The sequence below is a fragment of the Hyperolius riggenbachi genome, chromosome 12 (assembly GCF_040937935.1).
Source record: "Hyperolius riggenbachi isolate aHypRig1 chromosome 12, aHypRig1.pri, whole genome shotgun sequence".
NCBI classification, from domain to species: domain Eukaryota; kingdom Metazoa; phylum Chordata; class Amphibia; order Anura; family Hyperoliidae; genus Hyperolius; species Hyperolius riggenbachi.
Window position 1 is genome coordinate 6,670,529 of NC_090657.1, and position 22,297 is coordinate 6,692,825.

The window sequence follows — 22,297 nt, forward strand, 5'->3', positions numbered from 1 at the left end:
AGTCATACAGCGCCCCCTGATGGTCTGTTTGTGAAAAGGAATAGATTTCTCATGTAAAAGGGGGTATATCAGCTACTGATTGGGATAAAGTTCAATTTTTGGTTTCTCTTTAAGCTTAGTAACAATCTGCTAAAATTGCATTCACATTTTCACATTTGCACATGCATTCACATGTGCAAAAAACTTTACATCCTGCAGCTTAAGGCTGGTTTCACAGTGGGACGTTACAGGCGCACGTTAGAGCAGCCTGTAACGCAGCCCACCGCACAGTAATGAAAAATCAATGGGGCTGTTCACAGTGCGGACGTTGCGTTACACAGTAACGCTGCGTCACAAGACAACGTACTGCATGCAGTACTTTGGACGCGGCTGAGCCGCGTTAGACTGCTTGCACATGCTCAGTAATGTTGGGGAGGAGCAGAGAGCGGCCAGGCACATGGTTAATTAATATGCACTGCACGTTATGATGTGCAGTGTTTACTTCCTGGAGCAGCCGCTCTGTGCGGCGATTGGCCGGCGGGACCACGTGATGCCGCATGCGCATAAGAGTGCGCATCACGGCATCACTGACGCCAGAGTGAGCTGCACAACGCGGCTCACTCTGACGTCCAGATCCAGCACCACCAGGCGTTGAGTTAGGGGGACGTTATGCGACCTTAACGCCCCCTCTAACGCAACGTCCTGGTGTGAAATTAGCCTAAATTTGAACGTCACTTGGGAATTCCCATTGCCTTTCGTTAGCTGCAGTATAAAACCAAGTGTGAAATGTCGCATACAAAAGCAAATTTAAATGTGAAAAATGCAAAAGAAAGTTTTGTTAATGATAAGAAAACAAACATATTTATGTTTTAGCTGCAACGAAGAACTGGCAGTTTTTTCCCCTGGTTTGACTGGGATATGTGAGGGTGCAGGCTAGTGTTGTACCATACTTTTCGGTTCAACTCAATTGGCTGATGTCTTTTTTCTATGTAACCATGTATGTCCTTGCTACCTAATAGCAGACATTGTGTGATGAATCCAGGCTGGTTTAGCAGAGCCACTTGTATTACTCAGCACTCTACAGCCCTGGTTAAAGGGAACCTAAACTGAGAAGGAGATGGATTTTTCCTTTTAAAATAATACCAGTTGCCTGACTCTCCTGCTGATCCTGTGTCTCTAATACTTTTAGCCACAGCCCCGGAACAAGCATGCAGATCAGGTGCTCTGACTGAAGTCAGACTGGATTAGCTGCATGCTTGTTTCAGGTGTGTAATTCAGCCACTGTTGCAGCCAATAAGATCAGCTGGACTGCCAAGCAACTGGTATTGTTTAACAGGAAACATCCATATCACTCTCAGTTAACGTTCCCTTTAAGTAAATTATGTCCCAAAACATTGTACACATACTAGATTAACCACTTGAGGACCACAGTGCGAAACCCCCCTAAAGACCAGGCCATTTCTTTACTAATAGGGCCACTGCAGCTTTAGGGGCTTGCTGCAGGGCCGCACAACTCAGCACACAAGTGTTCCCCCCCCCACCACCCTTTTTCTCTGATAGTCCCCCAGATGTTTATTTATTTTTTGGCAAATATATATATATATATATTTTTTTTTAAGTCTATTTTTCTTTACATTTTCCCACCCTCCCTCCCCCAGCTAGCCTATCACTGCTAATCGCTCCCGTGTCCTACAGAGGGACAGCCGTGTCACACAGCAGTCCCCAGTACAGCACTGCTGCAGATCTCATCGCTGTACAAGGTTTATATATGGCGGTTTCGTCGTCTAACAGTCCCCGAGTGGCGATCGCCGCTGGAAGACTGAAGGCGGAGCTCCACTCTGCCTACCAAGTGAAGATGCGTGCGCATCTGTGCGCACGATCTCCTGCAGCAGCCGGCCCCAGGACTTGATGCCAATTGCCGTTAGGCGGTCCTGGGGCTGTCACCGCGGTCACGCTCATTGGCGTGAGGAGGTAGTTAGGTAGTTAAGCATGGCTGTGGTGGCCAATAACGACAACCTCTGCTGAGAATCTAGCTTGTGTAAAGAGGACTCCGATCCCCCTTGGGGGTGAGCAATCCGCTTAGACTCAGCTAAACGTTGGCTGAGGGCATTGTTCTCTCCTCTCACCCTGCCTGCCCTGTGACACTCTTTGTGCGCTGTTCCGTTGGTCCCTTCCCCCGAAGCAACGGAACCCATTGTTTGCCTGGAGACTAGTGGCACATCTACTATATATATATATATATATATATATATATATATATATATATATATATATATATATATATATATACACTGTATATCTCGATACACTGTTGACCAAGGGATCAGATCCTAATCCCTGTGGGCGACACTCCCTGTACATGTATACGAGACTTAGGTGGCAAGACCCTGATTCTGACCTGTGGGTTTAGCTTTCCACAACTAGCTACTCCGTAACAATAAGCCACATGCAGAAAGTATACTGTACATGAGGGTTCCCAGAATGAAGGTTGAGCAGAAAACAGGGGGATAGTGAAGGAGTTAGCAGGACAGCAGTCAGCAAAATATCAAAGGGGGTACATCTGAATTCACCTTGTGGGGAATAAGGATTTTGTCTCGGTGTGCCTATGCCTCCGCCTCCCTTCATACGCCAGTTAAGGTTGCCAGGCTTTTCTAAATCCTAAGAAAGGTCAGAGAGAAAGTGATAACAGTGATATTTCTAAAACAGGGACCTGTAAAAAAAATGACATAGAATGCCCAATTTGTTTTTTTTTTTTACTTTAATTTTTATTAGGGTATACTTGGCATAGTAGTTACAAAATGACCAGAATAAAACTATAACCATATAACAACACACAGGTAATATAGAAGGTATAAATTATAAAGTTGGTCTCTACAAGATCTTTGACTGTACAAGTAATGAACAAGCTGTCATTAAAAACACTCCCAAATGATGACTTTATTACTTACTGATGGTGATGTCAACAATGGCTGGAAAAGTTGATCCAAGTAGTTCTCCATTCTTTGACCCCCTGTAAAAAAAATATATAAAAGCATATAGAGATTACAATTCTTAACAAAACTTCTCACACTGGCCCCTATGCAATTATTTATTTCTCCCGCGTTATCTTCTAGGAGATAATTTTCATATTATATTTAAAATAACTTTTAAGCATTTTACAACTGAAAAAGTACCTAAAACTTGGTTAAAAAGTCCTGTCAACATTATTTTGAGTGTTTTCTCGCTTGCTGTTGGTTTAAAAGGCATTTTAGAACTAAGTGTGAAAATAATCACTTATGAGAAAGCTCAGGAGAAAAGGGGAGTTGCATGTGGGCCACACTTGGAAAAAAATATATAGCTGTTTATTTCTTAGGATTCTTTTTTTTTAATGGAGCAGAAAGCAAAGTGTCCTTTTTCTTTTCTCAGTTTCTCCATTTTCCTCTTCACCTGATTCTGTCCCCAGTATTCATTTCTCTACAACAACACTGAGGCCCTTTTCCACTAGCAATCGCTAGTGTTCGCGCTTAACGCTAGCGAGTGCGATTCAGCAAAAGTCCAACATTTCCCGGCGATTTCCCGATGTTTGCGATTTTGCTGTGCTATGCACTCTGCATAGCAAAATCGTGGCAAAAAACATTCCGTGGCGCGATCGCGATTTAGTAAAAAATGAATCACGGTAGTGGAAATTACCTACCACGACCCAATAATAATATATTGGTAATTCTACAGATATTCTACTAGAGGCTTCCCCGATCCCCAATTTATCGCCCTTTTATTATGTATGCATCAAAATGTCTCTTTTGGTTTGGTCTCACGCTATACAATAAATCCTAGCTCTCACGTAGATGTCACATTGAGGGCCTGGGCATGTGCTCTGCACACAGCTGGAAATTAAGATCACAAAGGGTTACCGTACCTCCAGCGATGTTCAGTGAGTACATTTCATCAACGCCGGGTGGTAAAGGAGGGGCCTGCATGACGGGGGCGGGAGGAATCGGGAGTTCACCTCTGCAATCAAACATAAAATATTTGTTACTCAGTGGCATTACTACAAAATACTCACCCTACTTTCCTGTTCTTGGGCACAAAAGCATTTTTTTTCCTACTACCAATTTACAACACTCTAGTCCTCATCTGACCCACCCTCATCCCCACCCTCATCCCCACCCCCCAAAACGAATACATTAGGTCATTATTAATCCAACCTAGACTTAAAGTGGTCTGAAAGTCAGCATTTCTACTTTGCTCTAAAAGATTCCTCACAGCTTGAAAGCTACTAGCCCAGAATTATTATATTTTTTTAGCAGAACATCACTGAAATGGTTAAACAAAGCACTTTGTCCTGCAATTCAGCTTCAAATCCGCATCCAAACTGGAGATAACAGTATCTTTGTTTGCATTCCCATGTTGATACATGTGTGTAAACACAGTATAAGGAGTGGAAAGGAGCTCTCTGTGCTTCAAGCACACAAACAGTTCAGAACAGCTAATTAGCAGATGTTAATATATAATAAAAAGCAGTTTGAATAAAATGCAATGGCAGCTTTCAGGGCAAGATAAACTACACTTAGGAAACATGTAATTTGTAGACAGACAATATTACTGATGCACAAATGCAAATATGATAACTGTACAAGTAATACAAAGTAGGAAAACACATTTTTATTGACTGTTATATCGGAGTTTCAGACCACTTTAAAGGGGTTCCATGGATAATATTAAACGGGCCAATTATTCATCTAACTACTAACTACTAATTATTCGTCTCATACAGCCATATCAATCCCTGCTATGTACTGATGAGGACCAAACGTCTGAAACAGGCTGTCACATGTGGGTTTGATATGGTTGTGTAAAACTTAAAGCTATAGGCTTGCTATACACCAGCGGCTCTGGATGCTTGCTTGGCTTACCTAGGGCGAAAAGGGATAATTTGCATATTCAGCAGTGGTGCATTGTGGGTAATTACACATGCTCACTTATAGCTGAATTATTGCAGATTTCCTTCTGTTTTAAGAAGGCAAATTACACCAAGCTTCGCATAGATAACTGAAGTTTTTTTTTTAACTCTTCCTGTACTGGAAAACAATATGAGACTCTTTTCTTTGCTTAAAAGGAGAGTAAAACCCAGCATTTCTACTTTGCTCTAAAACATTATTTACAGTACATTATATATTACCACCATTTTTTTTACCAGAACAGCATTCAAAGGGTTAAACACAGGACTTAAAAACTCCCAGCTGGAAAGCTGGACGCATCTGAACTGGAGATAATGTATCTTGTATTTAATTGTATCAAGTGAGGAATGTAAACAAACACTTCTCTGACACTGCAGACTTTTCTGTACACAGGCAGACAGTCAGAAAGCATTTCTGCTTATATTTCAAGATGACAAAAACAGTTATGAATAAAATGCAAAGTCCAGCTCTCAGAGCAAAAAAAAGTATACTTTGGGAACATGTAATTTCTAATTAAATAATAATACTTATGCACAAAAGCAAATATGATAACCATATGGTCTATAAAAAGAAGAAAATATGTTTTTATTGAATATTATGTCAGGGTTTTATACTGCTTTAAAGCTCTGTTTCACCAAAATCGCAGTCATTTCCTCTTCGAAGCATGGCTAATTTTATTTAGATATCTCAAGAGATTTCCGCCATCCCTCTGACACCTGGCTAATTTTGGGGGAAATGGATAGGCAGCCACCATGAGATTTTGAGTTAATTAAAAAAAAAACTGACAAAAAAACCCACTTTTGTGCTGCTACTTAAAGAGACACTGAAGCGAAAAAAAAATGATGATATTATGATTTGTATGTGTAGTACAGCTAAGAAATAAAACATTAAGATCAGATACATCAGTCGAATTGTTTCCAGTACAGGAAGAGTTAAGAAACTCCAGTTGTTATCTCTATGCAAACAAGCCATTAACTCTACGGCTTTCAAAGTCGTGGAGAGGGCTGTTATCTGACTTTTATTATCTCAACCTGAACTATTTACTTTTTCTCTGCCAGAGGAGAGGTCATTAGTTCACAGACTGCTCTGAAAGAATCATTTTGAATGCTGAGTGTTGTGTAATCTGCACATATTAGAGAATGATGCAATGTTAGAAAAAAAACACTGTATACCTGAAAATAAAAATATGAGAATATTTTCTTTGCTGCTAATCTTCTAGTAATTATTCATAGTACACAACCAATTCACTATATCATATATTTTTTTTCCGCTTCAGTGTCTCTTTAACATATATAACAGTTATGCATATTATTTTAGTAATGTAATATTTTACATTCTTAGGTGCAGAGCAACGGATTTTATATATTCTTTGTCTGGCTTATGTATTTCATGTGGAGGGTTTCCCGGTTTCTTTTTTGGATGTTTTAATTAGGAAGGCTGGGCTTGCTGATCATGTAATTGATTGTTTGTAATACTAATAAGTAATTGCTTCAATATAGGCATTGTGTCCTGTGGTTACATGTTATCAGTGGTACTGTTATTGGGGGAGACCTTTTCTTGTCCATATAGATGATGTGTTTTACTGCTGCCATAGATTGTATTGTGGTAGTCATCATCAACAACAAAAAAACAAGTAATATAAAACAGTCAGATTTTTTTTCTGCCTAGCTGAGCAGAAAAAGTGAACAATACTTTATCAAGAAGAATAATCGTTATTTAAAACATGAGTGGAGGTGAGAGAGAGTATGACAGTTATACTTAGCACTGTAGCAGTATCTGAAGTGGATGTTAATTGGGAAAAACACAGATATTTACCTATGGCGCCTCCCGGGCGGAGCAGTGCTTTTCAGCGCTGCTAGATTTGGGCGCAGCCAGCGCCGCCATAGACTGTAATGAGAATCAGTCTATAGCGGCGCTCAGTGAGTAACGCCGGCTCCATCAGAAGACGGAGCCAAAGTTGCTTAAAAACACAATAATTCGGCTTCCGGCAATCGCTGGAAGCCGAATTATTTCATTCCCCCACTATCCATGGCGGCCTGGAGGGGGAATAGTAATTAAATCGGCCCGGACTTGTGCAGAAGCAGGATCAGCTATATACCGCTGTATCCTGCGCCCAAGTCTACCGGCGCCGATTTCAAATGTACTCCCTCCCGGGTCCTCTCACGGTCCCTGCATTCCAGTGTGGTCATCCCCAGTAGCAGGACTCGCCATAGGAGGCTCCGGAAGACGGATGGCTCTGTACTGCGCCTGCGCAAGCACGTCCTCTCACGCGCTCATGCATATGCAGTACGGAGCTGCCCGTCCTGGTAGCACTCGGGCACAATTTAGTTTTATTTTTAGTTTTAGTTTTTTAGTTTTAGTTCATTAGTTTTACTATTTGGCCACAAGATGGCCACCTTGATTTTTTTTTCCTCCTTGTGCTTCTCGCTCAGCGGAAGCACAAGGGAGACGCGGAAATTTTTACGTGCAGAAAGACTGAAGCCTGTAAGCCTTGTAAGAGCGCTTCAGTTTTTCTGCTGGGGACACAGATCGGTGATCAGGAACCATGTTCCCGTTCACTGATCCCAGGGCTACCGGGGGACACGCCGAAGAGCGGCACCGCAGCAGAGCAGCCGCCTGGACGTGAGCATCACGTCCGGGTGGCAGAAATGGTTAATAAAATCGGAAAAATAAACGGGAAATCCGATCGGATTTTTAAATCGAATGAAAAAAAAACTTTCACTTTTTTCGAGAGATACGATCGTTTTTATCGAATTACTGTAAAATTGGATCATTTTATTGTATCGTGTGTGGCCACCTGAAAGAGACACTGAAGTGAAAAAAAATGATGATATTATGATTTGTATGTGTAGCACAGCTAAGAAATAAAACATTAAGATCAGATACATCAGTGTAATTGTTTCCAGTACAGGAAGAGTTAAGAAACTCCAGTTGTTATCTCTATGCAAAAAAGCTATTAAGCTCTCCGACTAAGTTAGTGGTGGAGAGGGCTGTTATCTGACTTTTATTATCTCAACTGTTCCTGGACTATTTACTTTTTCTCTGCCAGAGGAGAGGTCATTACTTCACAGACTGCTCTGAAAGACTCATTTTGAATGCTGAGTGTTGTGTAATCTGCACATATTAGAGAATGATGCAATGTTAGAAAAAACACTATATACCTGAAAATAAAAATATGAGAATATTTTCTTTACTGCTAATCTTCTAGTAATTATTCATAGTACACAACCAATTCATTATATCATATATTTTTTTCCGCTTCAGTGTCTCTTTAAAGGTGGCCACACACGATACAATAAAATGATCTGATTTTACAGCAATTCGATAAAAACGATCGTATCTCTCGAAAAATCAAAAAGGTTTTATTTTCATTCGACTGAAAAATCCGATCGGATTTCCCGGTTTTTTTTTTTTTCTCTAAATTGATCCGGAATGCCAGAGATTTCTCTTCAGTTTCTACTAAAGATTGTATGGTGTGTGTTGGATTGTTAATTTATTACTATACACACCCTAGCAAATTTTCTCAGAGTTTCCAATCATTTTTATTATAATTGAGGAAAAAAATTGAACATAGGTGTGTGGTACATTGGTCATATTTTTGAAATGTTACAATCAGTCAGAAAAATTGATTGCAATTCTTAAATTGAACAGATATTTAAAAAATTGTACCATGTATGACCACCTTTAGAAGGACTATCAAACCCCCAATGTATTTTTCATCTCTGTCATTGCGCAGCGTTAACTACAGCTCTTCATAAAAAGAAAACAAAAAAACTTTAAAGGGAACCTAAACTGAGAAGGAGATGGATTTTTCCTTTTAAAATAATACCAGTTGCCCAACTCTCCTGCTGATCCTGTGTCTCTAATGCTTTCAGCCACAGCCCCTGAACATGCATGCAGATCAGGTGCTCTGACTGAAGTCAGACTGGATTAGCTGCATGCGTGTTTCTGGTGTGATTCAGCCACTACTGCAGCCAAAGAGATCAGCAGGACTGCCAAACAACTGGTATTGTTTAGAAGGAAAAATCCTTATCCCTCTCAGTTTAGGTTCCCTTTAAAATTAGTCACGTATTTCTGAGGACATGCTGTGTATAACTAACATTTGCATAATGTAGACGCACTTGAACAGGAGGTTGGGCTTATATCTGTTATCACTTTGACAAATACGTAAACAAAAATTCCTGCAGAGTTACTAATCAGTCTTCCTTACACCTTACATGTAATGAAAGTGTACTTTGTATTGCAGACAGGGCTGGGCTAGCGTGTCATAAGTCTAATGATGTATAAAAAGTATACTCGCTCAATAAGAAATCAAATAAGCAGAGGTGGCCTAAGGGTACGTGGGGCCCGGGGGTAGTGCCTTATGCTGGGCCCGGGGGTAGTGTCTTATGCCGGGCCCGGGGGTAGTGCCTTATGCCGGGCCCGGGGGTAGTGCCTTATGCCGGGCCCGGGGGTAGTGCCTTATGCAGGGCCCGGGGGTAGTGCCTTATGCCGGTCCCGGGGGTAGTGCCTTATGCCGGTCCCGGGGGTAGTGCCTTATGCCGGTCCCGGGGGTAGTGCCTTATGCCGGGCCCGGGGGTAGTGCCTTATGCCGGGCCCGGGGGTAGTGCCTTATGCCGGGCCCGGGGGTAGTGCCTTATGCCGGGCCCGGGGGTAGTGCCTTATGCCGGGCCCGGGGGTAGTGCCTTATGCCGGGCCCGGGGGTAGTGCCTTATGCTGGGCCTAGAGCCATAAGTGTAGGCCATATACATTACCGTATGTCATATGTCCCTGCGCACTAACATTCAAAGTACAGATAGATACATAATATCAACTGTGCTAAAATGACACACCAAGTGTCACAAACCATAAAACAGGTATAAGAAGTATATGAAATAATTAACATTAGTTAGAGTCCACAGTTCATATACATCACAATATATCCACATTCGTTAATCTGTGGCCAGATCGCTGGAGTTCCCAGACAGAGATAATCTATTCTCTTGATTTCAAACTGTTATCCCCACAGCGCTCACGTTGTCATATGTGGCTTATAAAACCTCCACCAACACCCTTCAGTGATACGCTCACCAAATGGGATGGACCATTATTACAGTGGTCTCTGCTCACATGTGGGTCACTGACTGGGCTCCCCTCACCTCTCGATCAGACCCTCTCAGTCTATCTGCAGATATCTTCTCTTATATATACTGATCAGCACAATACCTCAGAATAATCATAGTAAACCATCATCGCGCAACATTGCCTTACAATAAGTCGTGTTTATTCATATATTGCACTGATGTTTCTTTGATGTGTCACAGAGCTTTGAGTTTTACAGCGGGCTCTCCCCCGCACGGTCTCCCGGTCTGACCGCCGTGGTATCACTCCCCGCTCCACACTCTCGTCCCATGTGCCTGTCTCACTTCATAGAATCGCCATCAGAGACTCCGCCCTCGACTAGTTTCGTTATAGACACATACCTCATCAGGAGTTATGTGTCTATATCGGTACTTGTGTCAGCTCAGCCCCTTTCTGCTATAACTCACATGGCTCTGATCCACCACCGATCCTTGCCGCTCTCCTGCTTGCTGCTAAGCTCCAGTCACTATGGTTACTCCCGCTGGCACCTGTGATGTCATGACAGGCACCAGGTGGAAGTAACTATGGTGACGGGGTCCCTGTTTGTTTGTATTGTTTAACTTCTTCAATAACATTTTCTATGGTGACGAGACGCATTCGCGGCGAGGATTGGATAGTTATGGATGAACATGTTCACCGGTGGACAGTTTTATGATATGTATAGAAAATGCTCACCTTTTAAGACCTGGAGGAATAGGTGGAGGCATCGGTGGAAGTCCTGGTGCATAGTTTGTTGGCGGAAGAGGAGGAAATGTAGGTGCAGCAAAAGATGGGTGTCCGGGTGGCAACTGTGGAGCAATATCTTCTGGAGGTGCCGGAATGCCACCATTATCTCCACCAAAAGGGTAATCAGAATCTGGCACTGCCTGGGAGAGAGCCCCATCTTCTATCTCAGCAATTATATCCAGCAAAAAGTCATCTCCAGAGAGATCAAACCACTGATTACCATCTAAAATCGAAACAGACCAGCCTCGAGGGTAATCCGTAACACCCCTGTTCGGAGAAGCAATCAACAGAAGTATAAATGTAAGTGGAGAATGACATTATATGACAGTGATGGCTAACCTTGGCACTCCAGCTGTCACAAAACTACAAATCCCATCATGCCCCTGCCTCCCCGAGTTATGCTTAGAGCTGTCAAGAGTATTGCAATGCCTCATGGGACTTGTAGTTCCACCACAGCTGGCGTGCCAAGGTTAGCCATCACTGTTATATGACAAGTAGAGCTCCAAAACAAATGTGAATATAAATCTGAAGTGAACCACAAGAAAACAACCAGAACATTAAAAAAGGATGTAATTTAGATTTTAGGCAATGTAACGTGAACCCGGGGTGAAAATAAACTGATGAAATGAACAATTGTATTTATCTTCCTACTCCTAAAAATTACTATTTTAGATATCACATGGTTTTATTTTATATTTAAACATTTTCAAAGTAGAATGAATGTTTTATTGTCTTTGCTCAATGGCAGCCAATTAAGTGTCCCAGAGTTAAAATACATGAACTCTTTCCTCCTGCCCTCAGAAGTTGTATTCTGCCAGTAAAAATGTTATGGCTATAATCTGCTTATCAGTGAGGTTTACTATATTTCTGACTCGCTACCAACAAGACAGAAGCTGTCACTTGCATGCCTGAAAATTAAATATTTCAGGCAGTAAAATAAAAAAAAAATTAAGACAGCCTGGTTATTAATATGCTTTGCACAGTACATACACATTTATCTCATCATGTCACATGTCGCCTCGTGTACGCTTTGAGGAGACCGTGAGGTGACATGCCACGTGATGACATAACATGTATGTACAGTCTTAACTATCCTGTGACCCTTTTTTTTTTTTTCTCTATGTAAGGGTTCAGAATCTAGGGCTCTAAATGACAGTCTCTCTGCAGTGGGACTGTAGTCTAATTATCCCAGACAACTACTTAGAAGTCATAAAACTCCTGTGAGGCTGAGAGACACTTCTAAATCCAGTGAACAGATATAATGTTCAGCAGTTTAAGATTTGTCTATGGAATGAATACACATTAAAAAAAAAGTTCCTTAACTCAAGTTAGTCAAAACATTTAACCTGGATTTTAAGCCTTAAAGGATAAGAATCATAAAAAAAATAGCAAAATGTAAAATACTTATGTATGCATACAGTTTGCATTTATTTGTCCCAGAGTTTAAAGAGAACCCGAGGTGGGAATTTATTATGCTAGTGGGGCACAGAGGCTGGTTGTACACAGTAACACCAGCCTCCGTTGCCCCATGGTGTGCCTCCAGGACCCCCCTGCGCGCCGCTATACCCCCTGCAGTGCTGGCGACACCCAGCACGTCGCCAGCACAATGTTTACCTAAGCGCTGTCTGTCAGCGCCGCTCCCCCGCCTCCACCGCATCGTCGCTACCCGCCCGCGTCACTTCCCTCCAATCAGCGGGAGGGAAGGGACACAGGCGGGTAGCGCCGATAAGGAGGAGGCGGGGGAGCGGCGCTGACAGACAGCGCTTAGGTAAACATTGTGCTGGCGACGTGCTGGGTGTCGCCAGCACTGCAGGGGGTATAGCGGCGCGCAGGGGGGTCCTGGAGGCACACCATGGGGCAACGGAGGCTGGTGTTACTGTGTACAACCAGCCTCTGTGCCCCACTAGCATAATAAATTCCCACCTCGGGTTCTCTTTAAGGAAACTGGTGATCTTCTCTATTTAGGTACAATTCTTCTTATTTTTTATTTATATAGCGCCAACATCTTCCGTAGCGCTGTTCATAGTGCAAACAAAAATGGGGGACAAATGTACATAAGAAATAGAAGACACTGTACCGTCATGACATTGAATAGAATAAATACAAATACATACATAGTTGATGTAGCGAACGGTTCGCCGGCGAACGGCTCCAGGCGAACTTTGGGGGTTCGCGTTCGCCAGCAGCAGGCGAACTTTTGCGGAAGTTCGATTCGCCCCATAATGCTCTATTGAGCAAAACTTTGAACCTCTACATCACAGTCAGATTATTGTCAAACTCACTGCTGGAGGCCCGCCCCCCCCTCCCTCCCTCCCTTCCTCCTCCTCCTCCTCCTCCAAGCAAGGTCCTTATGCCATTTCACTCACTTGTCTGCCTACACTAATTAGTTAAGGGACAGCTGCTACCATCCTCCCTCCTACCCTTCTACCTAGGGTCTCATCTGCCAGGGAATTATACTATTTCAAAAACCAGTTTACATACCATGGCTGGGAATCGAACCTGGGTCTCACTGTGTGGTGGGCAAGCACCCTAACCGCTGTACTACAACAGTAGTAACTGAAGCTGGCCTAGCATTTACTATTTATGCTCAATGCAATAGAAACATTAGGTTGCTTAAAGGGAACCTTAACTGAGAGTGATGTGGATGTTTTCTGTAAACAATACCAATTGCCTGGCAGTCCAGCTGATCTCTGTGACTGCAATAGTGGCTGAATCACACCCTGAAACAAGCATGCAGCTAATCCAGTCTGACTTCAGTCAGAGCACCTGATCTGCATGCTTGTTCAGGGGCTGTGGCTAAAAGTATTAGAGACATAGGATCAGCAGGCGATTCAGGCAACTGGTATGATTTTAAAAGTAAAAATCCACGGAGGGTCCGCCTGTGAAAGCCTCCTGAAGTGGCAATTAAGGTATCTAGTTACATTTATTTATGTTTGCTAATTTCTCTTCCTGTTCAATGTTTATAAGCTGTGTTTTTTAAATCTTGTTAGTATATGAAGGAACCAAGTCTGATGAAGGCTTATTATTAGCCGAAAGCTTACTTTTTATTTATCTCTAAGTTAGCCAATAAATGGTATCATCCTGAATCAAAACTTCTTGCTTTGCCTTTGAGTAAAACGCACTGTATTACTATTACTTTTTCTCTGTGTCACTGTCACTTACAGAAGGTAGTGACAATCTGAAATGTTTTAGCTGAAGCTGCCAAATTACAGGTGGATAGATTGTGCCCACTAACGACCATATTACCACTATTACCACTAGCCAATGTGATTAGATTAATGGAATCGCTCCTTTTTTCAACATTTACTACCTGTAGTAAGTGACAGCGACATAGGAAAAAAGTAATATATAGTGCATTTTACTCTGGGACAAAAGGTACATTTTATATGTATGCATACACAGGTATTTCAAATGTTACAATTTTTTTGCAATAGCATTTTTTTTATAAACAGACTATAACTCCAGGAAAGTCCTATTTAGTATTAGGACTATTGATACAATTGTTTATCTCATCAATTTATGTTCACTTCAGCTTTGCTTTAACCACTTCAGCCTACAGTGTTGAAAATCGTATGCATCTGAGAAACAGTCACCTCCCATTTATTCGCCAATAATTTTATCGCTACTTATCACACTGAAATGATCTATATCTTGTTTTTTCCGCCACTAATTAGGCTTTCTTTGGGTGATACATTTTGCTAAGAATTTTTTTTCTAAATCCATTTTAACAGGAAGATTAAGAAAGAAATGGAAAAAAATCATTATTTCTCAGTTTTTGGCCTTTATAGTTTAAAATTAATACATGCTACCGCAATTAAAACCCATGTATTGTATTTGCCCATTTGTCCCAGTTATTACATCGTTTAAATTATGTCCCTATTACAATTTATGGCGCCGATATTTTATTTAGAAATAAAGGTGCATTTTTTCAATTTGCTTCCATCACTATTTACAAGCCTATAATTTAAAAAAAAAATGAATAAGATACTCTCTCGACATGCATATTTAAATAGTTCAGACCCTTAGGTAACTATTTATGTCGTTTTTTTTTTTATTGTAATTTTTATTTACTTTTTAATTAAAAAATGTATTTGGGTAATTTTAGTTTGGGAGGTTAATAGCTAATTTTAGATGTAATATAATGTAATTATTTATTAAAAAAAATGTATGTGGGTGCAGTTTACTATTTGGCCACAAGATGGCCACAGACCAAATAGTCCTGGAGCGTACGATCACGCTACCAAGAAGTAGAAAGAGGCTGTAAATGTTTTTTTGGCAGAAATTTGGCGCTCTCTGATTAGAAAGCGTCGGTATTTCTGCGGGGGACTTAGTTTGGTGAATGGGAATTGTATTCCCATTCACTGATTGGGGGGGGGGGGTATCGGGAGGCAGCGGGAGCGGCCCGATCGCACGCACCACGCAGCAGCAGCAGCACAGTCTATCTGGACGGATATACACACTAAAAGTTGGCGTAGTGATTCGCGCTCTCGGCTTGCAGCGCTGGGTCCCCGGTTCAAATCCCAGCCAGGTCAACATCTGCAAGGAGTTTGTATGTTCTCCCTGTGCCTGCGTGGGTTTCCTCCGGGCACTCCAGTTTTCTGCCACATCCCAAAAAAACATACAGATAAGTTAATCGGTTTCCCCCTAAAATTGGCCCTAGACTATGATACATGCCCTATACAATACATACATAGACATAGGACTATGGTAGGGACTAGATTGTGAGCCCCTCAGAGGGACAGCTGAGTGATAAGACAATATATGCTCTGTACAGCGCTGCGGAAGATGTCAGCACTAAATAAATACTAAATAATAATAGTAATAAAATAGCTATGTGCTCACCTGGACTGCAGCAACCAGCCTGCTATCTGTTCTCCAGTTGTCCAGGAATCCACTTCTGTAGAGTAACTTTCCTCTGATATAGAAAAGTAAAACATATGACTTAAACTCGAGTTTCTACATAAAATGTAACTGTTATTTTCTCTTGAGATTTTGCAGTGGTTTGATGAAAAGGCAAGTCATTGTTTCTTTATTCAATTATTATATTTAAGCTGCAGAAATGTCATTCAGCTCATCTCTGCCCACTAGCAGTCTGTATTTATAACCTTTGGTGATTTGAGATTGGGGTGGAAGGCTTTAAAGAGAACATCAGGTGAGAAGGGCATGAAGGTAGTAGCGTAATAAGGTAAGTAGTGTACTAGTCGAATTCGGAATTCAAATGAAGTCTAACGACTTCACGTGTGACCGCGGGATAGGGGGGGTTAACATACCCAGAAGTCTTTGGGACGTCTGCGTTCCAATAGGCGTAATGATAGCTGCATTCCACCACTCACTTCCCAGCTTCCTCCTTCCGGCTTGAAAGAGGAAGCGTGGTAGTGAGTCATACAATGCAGCTTTCATTACGCAGATGGCGTGTAATGGAACGCAGACGTCCCGAAGACTTCTGGGTAACTTAACCCCCCTCCCCCCATCCCGCGGTCACGGGACTTCATTTGAATTCCAAATTCGAGTAGTACGCTACTCAAAAGCCCTTCCCCGTAAACATAATCATCAAGTTGTACACTGCGTTGGGAGAGACAGGGCAAGTGATTGGCCCAAGTGGCATCTGACTTGTATAAAGCTGCAGGAAAGGCCTCCCAACAAATGTAAAGGCACATGGGGGTTGTATGCGGTAAACATGTATTGCATCAATCATCAAGTTATCTAATAAAATTGGGAATACTGAGAATACTTTTCTTTATTTTTCTTTATAACCTGCTAGCTTGTATATCATTAACTATAGGAGATGCAACCAGAAAGCAGCTTTTTGGGCAAAGAGTTTTAATTTTAAAAGCAAAACAAACACCACTAATACACAGAAACATAACACTAAAAATATTACCTATTCAAATAAGTTGAGAACCTTTCTGATAAAAACATGCTGGCTCTGATATTCTTATACCCAACGGTAATACTGTCAGGCCATGCAAGCAATTTTTTAAAATAATGAATAGCTAAACTTGGGCTGATAGGATGTGAAAATATTTCCCACCATCGGAAAATCAGCCCGGCACAGGGGTCAAATAAAGTTTAATCTATTAATTTAGCAAACAAGGTCACAGAGAAAGTGATATCTCACCATTAAATGTGAACACATCTATGACCATCTTCCCTTTTCTTTCATTAGCGGTCCATTCCAGCAAGGTGGGAGCGTGTGAGCGCAGCTCGCCGTGGTTGGTTTGTTTGGCGCGAAGCATTTTGTTCTGGCATATTGCTCTATAACCTTCAAATCCGTAATCTGAGACATACCTGCAATATAAAGCAACAGACTAGTGTGTAAGAAAGAACTATGCACTTCAAATGGACCTGAACTCAGAACTTCCTCTCTGCTCTAAAAGATTTGAAGCAACATAATAACCTTTAACCTCCTTGGCGATAATGCCGAGCTGAGATCGGGGTATGCCGCCGGAGGATTTCTCAGGCCCTGGTGGGCCGATTTGGCAATTTTTTTCTAAAACCTGATCGCCGCCGAAGCGCCGCTACCCGCCGCGATACAGCCCCCCCCCGCATACCCCTTGCGCAGCCTGGCCAATCGCCGCCAGGCTGCGCTATGGGGTGGATCGGGACTCCGTGTGACGTCACGTCGATGATGTCACTTCGTTCGTGGCCATGGCGACGGGGGAAGCCCTAAAGGAAATCCCGTTCAGAAGGGCAAGCGCGCCGGCGGCGATCGGAGGGGTGGGAGGGACGCCGCAGGGAGGGGGGAATCATGCAGCTAGCGATAGGCTAGCTACATGCAAAAAAAAAATTAGGCTAAAAAAACCTCCCGCGCCCGTGCGGTCACAAATCAATTGACCGCCAGGGAGGTTAATGAAAAGCATTTCTTTGTTACTGCTGATACAAATCCTGGAATACGTTTGCAGTGTGCCTACTTCCTGCTTTCATGGAAGCAGATGTAGTGTTAACATCCTGTGTTTACAAATTAGCAGCTCTGCTGCAGCAGATGAGATTCCTGAGCTGATACAGCTGAGAGATCCAATTACAATGGTGATTAGTCACAGATGAGGAGGATTAGACAGGCTAAACTCTCTAAATACACACAGTGTACATTTCTCTATCCTGTGCAAGAGTTCAGGTCCACTTCAACTGATCAGTTCTCAGCCATGTTTAGTGCAAATGACTTACTTTAGCAATGGCTTCTCTAGAGTAGGTGAGGGAATGAGGCAGCTGAGCAGTCCTGATAGAAGAAGCCACGCCCTTTGGTTTTGCTCGTCGTTGCTATTTTGCACCGTCAGACTTGCTACTTGACAAAGAATTTCATCTCTTACTGATGGCTGCCTCAAGCAACGCTCCACAATGTAATTACCCATAATCCTTTGCTGCCATGGGGGCATTGTTGTGCTAATCATGAATCGCAGGACCTGTCATGGGCACAAGAGTTTGAGTCAAAAGAATACATGATAAAGATGTGATACAATTTAAAATCTATCAACTAGATTTCCTTTACCAATTTATATAATTCCAAAGCAACGCCATGGTCTCTCTGTGCTACACGAGTCAGAGGTTCCTGCAGAGGCTGGCCCAAGGCTGGAAAACCAGGTTCCTGAAAAGGCACAAGTGTTCAAGAGGACCATGAATGACTACACTGGTAACAATTGTAAATACATTGTAAAGCACAACTTTTAGTATTGAAATCTATTTTTAAAGTGAAACTCCAGTCACTTTTTTCTTTAGCTTTGGCTAGCACATGGTAGAGTTAGTCTCTTTGAGGTTGATGCAAAAAGAGCCAGTAACATTGCACACAGCGTGGCAATGTTCCCGGCCTGTACTAGTAATACTCGTTGTGAAGATAGCATAAGAGTGTTAGTATAGCAACACATGTAAACAGTGTATGTGTGGTACTGTAGTAGTGTAGCGCACACTACACTACCTCCTCCTTTTCTGCATCAACCTCTTTGTGATGCTGGCATCTCTGTCTGGGTTCCATTTGGAAGAGGCGTGCCCAGAGGTGGGATGAAGATGTGTATGGGGGTGTGGTGGATGTGTGACTGCATGTGTGGTGGAGACATGACTGGAGGTGGGATGAAGATGTGGCTGGAGGTGTGGTGGAGGTGTGGCTGGAGGTGTGGTGGAGGTGTGATGAAGGTGTGGCTGGAGGTGTGGTATTGTTACTGCAGGTGTGATGAAGGTGTGACTAGAGTTTCAGGTGAAGGCGTGACTAGAGGAGTGATAAAGATGTGTATGGAGGTATGGCAGATATGTGACTGGAAGTGTGGTAGAGGTGTGACTGGAGGTATGATGAAGACATAGCCAGATGGGCGATGAGGTGTGACTGGAGGTGTGATGAAGGTGGGGTTTTTCTGGATGTGTGGTAGAGGTGTGACTGGAGGTATGCTGCGGCCAGTGGGGCCATGAGGTGTGACTGGGAATGTGAGGAAGTTGGGACTGGAGGTGTGATAGCTACACTTCTTTTGTACAAGTGTTTTACTAAAATGGGCCCCTCTTTCTTAAAGGGGCACTATGGCGAATAATTGTAAAATTTAAAATATGTGCAAACAAACAAATAAGAAGTACACTTTTTCCAGAGTAAAATGAGCCATAAATTACTTTTCTCCTATGTTGCTGTCACTTACAGTAGGCAGAAGAAATCTGACAGAAGCGACAGGTTTTGGACTAGTCCATCTCTTCACAGGGGATTGGTTAATTTGCATATATTCAGCAGTGATGCACTGGGAGACATCTCAAGCTCACTCCAACCTGAATTATCGCAAATTCTTTCTGTTTTAAGAAAGCAAACTTTTGTTTTTCATAGGGGATTGTCAGGGCTTTATTTTCAAAAGCACTTAGTGAATGGCAGTTGCTCTGTCCAACTGCCAAAAAACTGTGTAGCGGGCAGGGAAGCTGGCCAGTATAATGGTTTATAAAGATATTCCCTCAAAGGATTTAAAGAATAAAAGCCTTGCTGAGCATCCCCTATGAAGAGATGGACTAGTCCAAAACCTGTCACTTCTGTCAGATTTCTACTACTTACTGTAAGTGACAGCAACATAGGAGAAAAGTAATTTATGGCTCATTTTACTCTGGAAGAAACGTACTTCTTATTTGTATATGTTTGCACATATTTTACATTTTACAATTTTTCACCATAGTGCCCCTTCAACTCAGAAAATTGGGTGGTGTGTAATACCAATCTATGCAACACTAAAAAGTGTTGAGGGAGCTTTGTTTTAATGATTATTAATATTGCAGAGTACCCAATAAAATCACAAGGTGCCAGAACCACTAGGATTTTTTGCAGGCATGGGCATAACAATAGCCTCTGCAACCTCCGCAATTGCAAGGTGGGCCCTCCTCCTGCCATCTGCATGCACAGTAGCAAAGGGAGCGTTATACTGGTATTCACCTTCTTCTAGTGCCGCAAATCTCCATGTATCATAGCAGCTGCACTCTCTGTTGCCCTTCGTCGAGCTCCCAGTCACATGACTCGCATCAGTCATGTGATAGGGAGCCAGTGGATGGCAGCAGAGAGAGCAGCAGCTGTGATGCACAATGGAGACCCGCTGCACTGGAAGCAGGTAATATTACACACGCTTCTCTGCATGGCGGGACTGGGGGGCGGAGAGGTTTGTGTATCGGCTGTCTGCCTGGTCACTTCGTAGGAAGCAGGGGCCATGGACTTAGGGGGCACCATGCAATCTTTTTTTGCAGGGGGGCCCGATACATGATAGGTACGCCCCTGTTTGCAGGGTATTACGTTTCACTTAGGTAAGAAAGTACTCCTGCAATGCATCATTTCAGCTCAGTTGGTGAATACGGAAATCATTCTTCTATGTGAGTGAAAAGCCTCCAACCAATGCAATTTGCTGAGCGGTATAGTCCAACTTGAAGACAGCTGTTTCATGCCCTGTTGGCCTTCATCAGTGCAAGCTATGGACTGGTAGGAGCAGAAGTGTGAAATGTCACAGGGTACCCAGTTAAGTCAATTATTAATGAACTCTAATATCTGAAATAAGATCTTATACCTTAAAATATGAGCGAATGAAGATGGAAAAGGGATAGTTGTTGAGGTCAGCAGGAAGCGACAGGACTGTCTGGGCCTTAAGTTGCGGGGGAGGGACCTCTGTTATCCGCGTGCCTTGAGCGTGGGCCTTCGCTATGGGATGTAAAGCATATGAGAACATGGTGATCAAACTTATTATACAAGGCAACACTAAATACCAATAAACACTATATAACAGGGGTCAGGAACCTCTTTGGCTGAGAGTGCCATAAATGGCACATACTTAAAAATGTAATTCCATGAGAGCCATACAATATGTTTAAAACTGGGGCAGTAGGGCTCACGTCCCTGTTGCCATGGTGATGTGTATACAGTTGATCCGCTTGGCAGCGACAGTGTCATACACGTCTTCAGCTTCTCTTGGGTTTCAGCAACATCAGCAATTTCCCCGAGAGCCAGACAGGAGAAATACCGACTAACAGCTTGTACAATTAGCTAGCTGACCTGGGGGGTTGATTCACTTTGTAGGATGAGATAGCCACACTTTGGCCCAGTAGGCTGCCTGTCAAGTGACAGGCAGCCTATTGGGCCAATCAAAGTGTGGGAATCTCGTCCTACAAAGTCACTGGACCCGACAGGGCCCAGAGAGGGACAATTGGAGCAGCTGTTAGTTTTTGGGGTAGCGTCAGTAAGTTAGTAGTGCATGCTACAGCAGTAGGGTGCCTAATCTGAAAATGTTACTTGCACTGCCACACTAAGCTGTGCTGCTTGAGCAGTGTAGCTTAGTTAATCACCCTACTGATTTGTATGTGAGCCAGATGCAGCCATCAAAAGAGCCACATCTGCCTCCCGAGCCACAGCTTCCCTACCCCTGCTATACAACAGAGACAACTAGGTTTCTACCTTTTCTCTTTTTTAGTTTATGAAACTTTTCCATACCAGTGTTATTTCATAACAGTGAATATGAAAAATAATGCTGGGTTTTTTGACATATCAATCAAACATTGTAATAAGTTACTCCTGGGTGCTCAACACTTCAACAACAAAGAGATTGTGCGATTTTTGATGACACATTACATTACCCCTTAGAGAAGGAAATGACGAGTATTTGTGTGGGGGTAAGAAAGAGTAACAATTCAGCTCCAGTATTCGCAATACCATAAGGATGAAGGATACTTTGCCTCTAATACTTTTAGCCGTAGACCTGGAAGAAGCATCCAGATCAGATATTTCTGACAAGATAAGCTGCAGGCTTGTTTCAGGTGTGTGATTCAGACACTACTGATGTCAGAATAATCAGCAGTTTGTTGTTTAAAAGGGAATAAATATGGCAGCCTCGCTTTGCCTCTCACTTCAGCTGCCCTTTAAACAGAACCCGAGCTGGCATTTAACAAAAATAATAATAATAATAATACTACCTGATCTGGGGGTGGGGGTGGGGGGTGGGGTGGGGGTTGGAGGGGTCTCCCCAGCTCCTTCTCCTTTTTCTTTTATCTTCTAGTTTTGCAAACAAAAATGGCAGTGACCGCAGTATCTTGACACTGCAGAAAAGCTC

At 42.6% G+C, this 22,297-nt stretch overlaps 1 protein-coding gene across 1 annotated transcript in view; it reads right to left on the reverse strand.

The window, feature by feature from the left end:
* The window catches only part of MYO15B (myosin XVB), a 201,390-nt gene that overhangs the window by 131,361 nt on the left and 47,732 nt on the right, over positions 1-22,297 (reverse strand). Inside the window, exons 4-12 of the mRNA XM_068262697.1 lie at positions 20,765-20,895; positions 18,250-18,345; positions 17,928-18,163; positions 16,882-17,051; positions 15,606-15,678; positions 10,713-11,030; positions 3,875-3,966; positions 2,928-2,989; positions 2,550-2,637 (exon numbers count right to left, since the gene is read on the reverse strand). Coding sequence (XP_068118798.1) covers positions 2,550-2,637; positions 2,928-2,989; positions 3,875-3,966; positions 10,713-11,030; positions 15,606-15,678; positions 16,882-17,051; positions 17,928-18,163; positions 18,250-18,345; positions 20,765-20,895 — 1,266 coding nt within the window. The remainder of the gene's footprint in view (positions 1-2,549; positions 2,638-2,927; positions 2,990-3,874; positions 3,967-10,712; positions 11,031-15,605; positions 15,679-16,881; positions 17,052-17,927; positions 18,164-18,249; positions 18,346-20,764; positions 20,896-22,297) is intronic.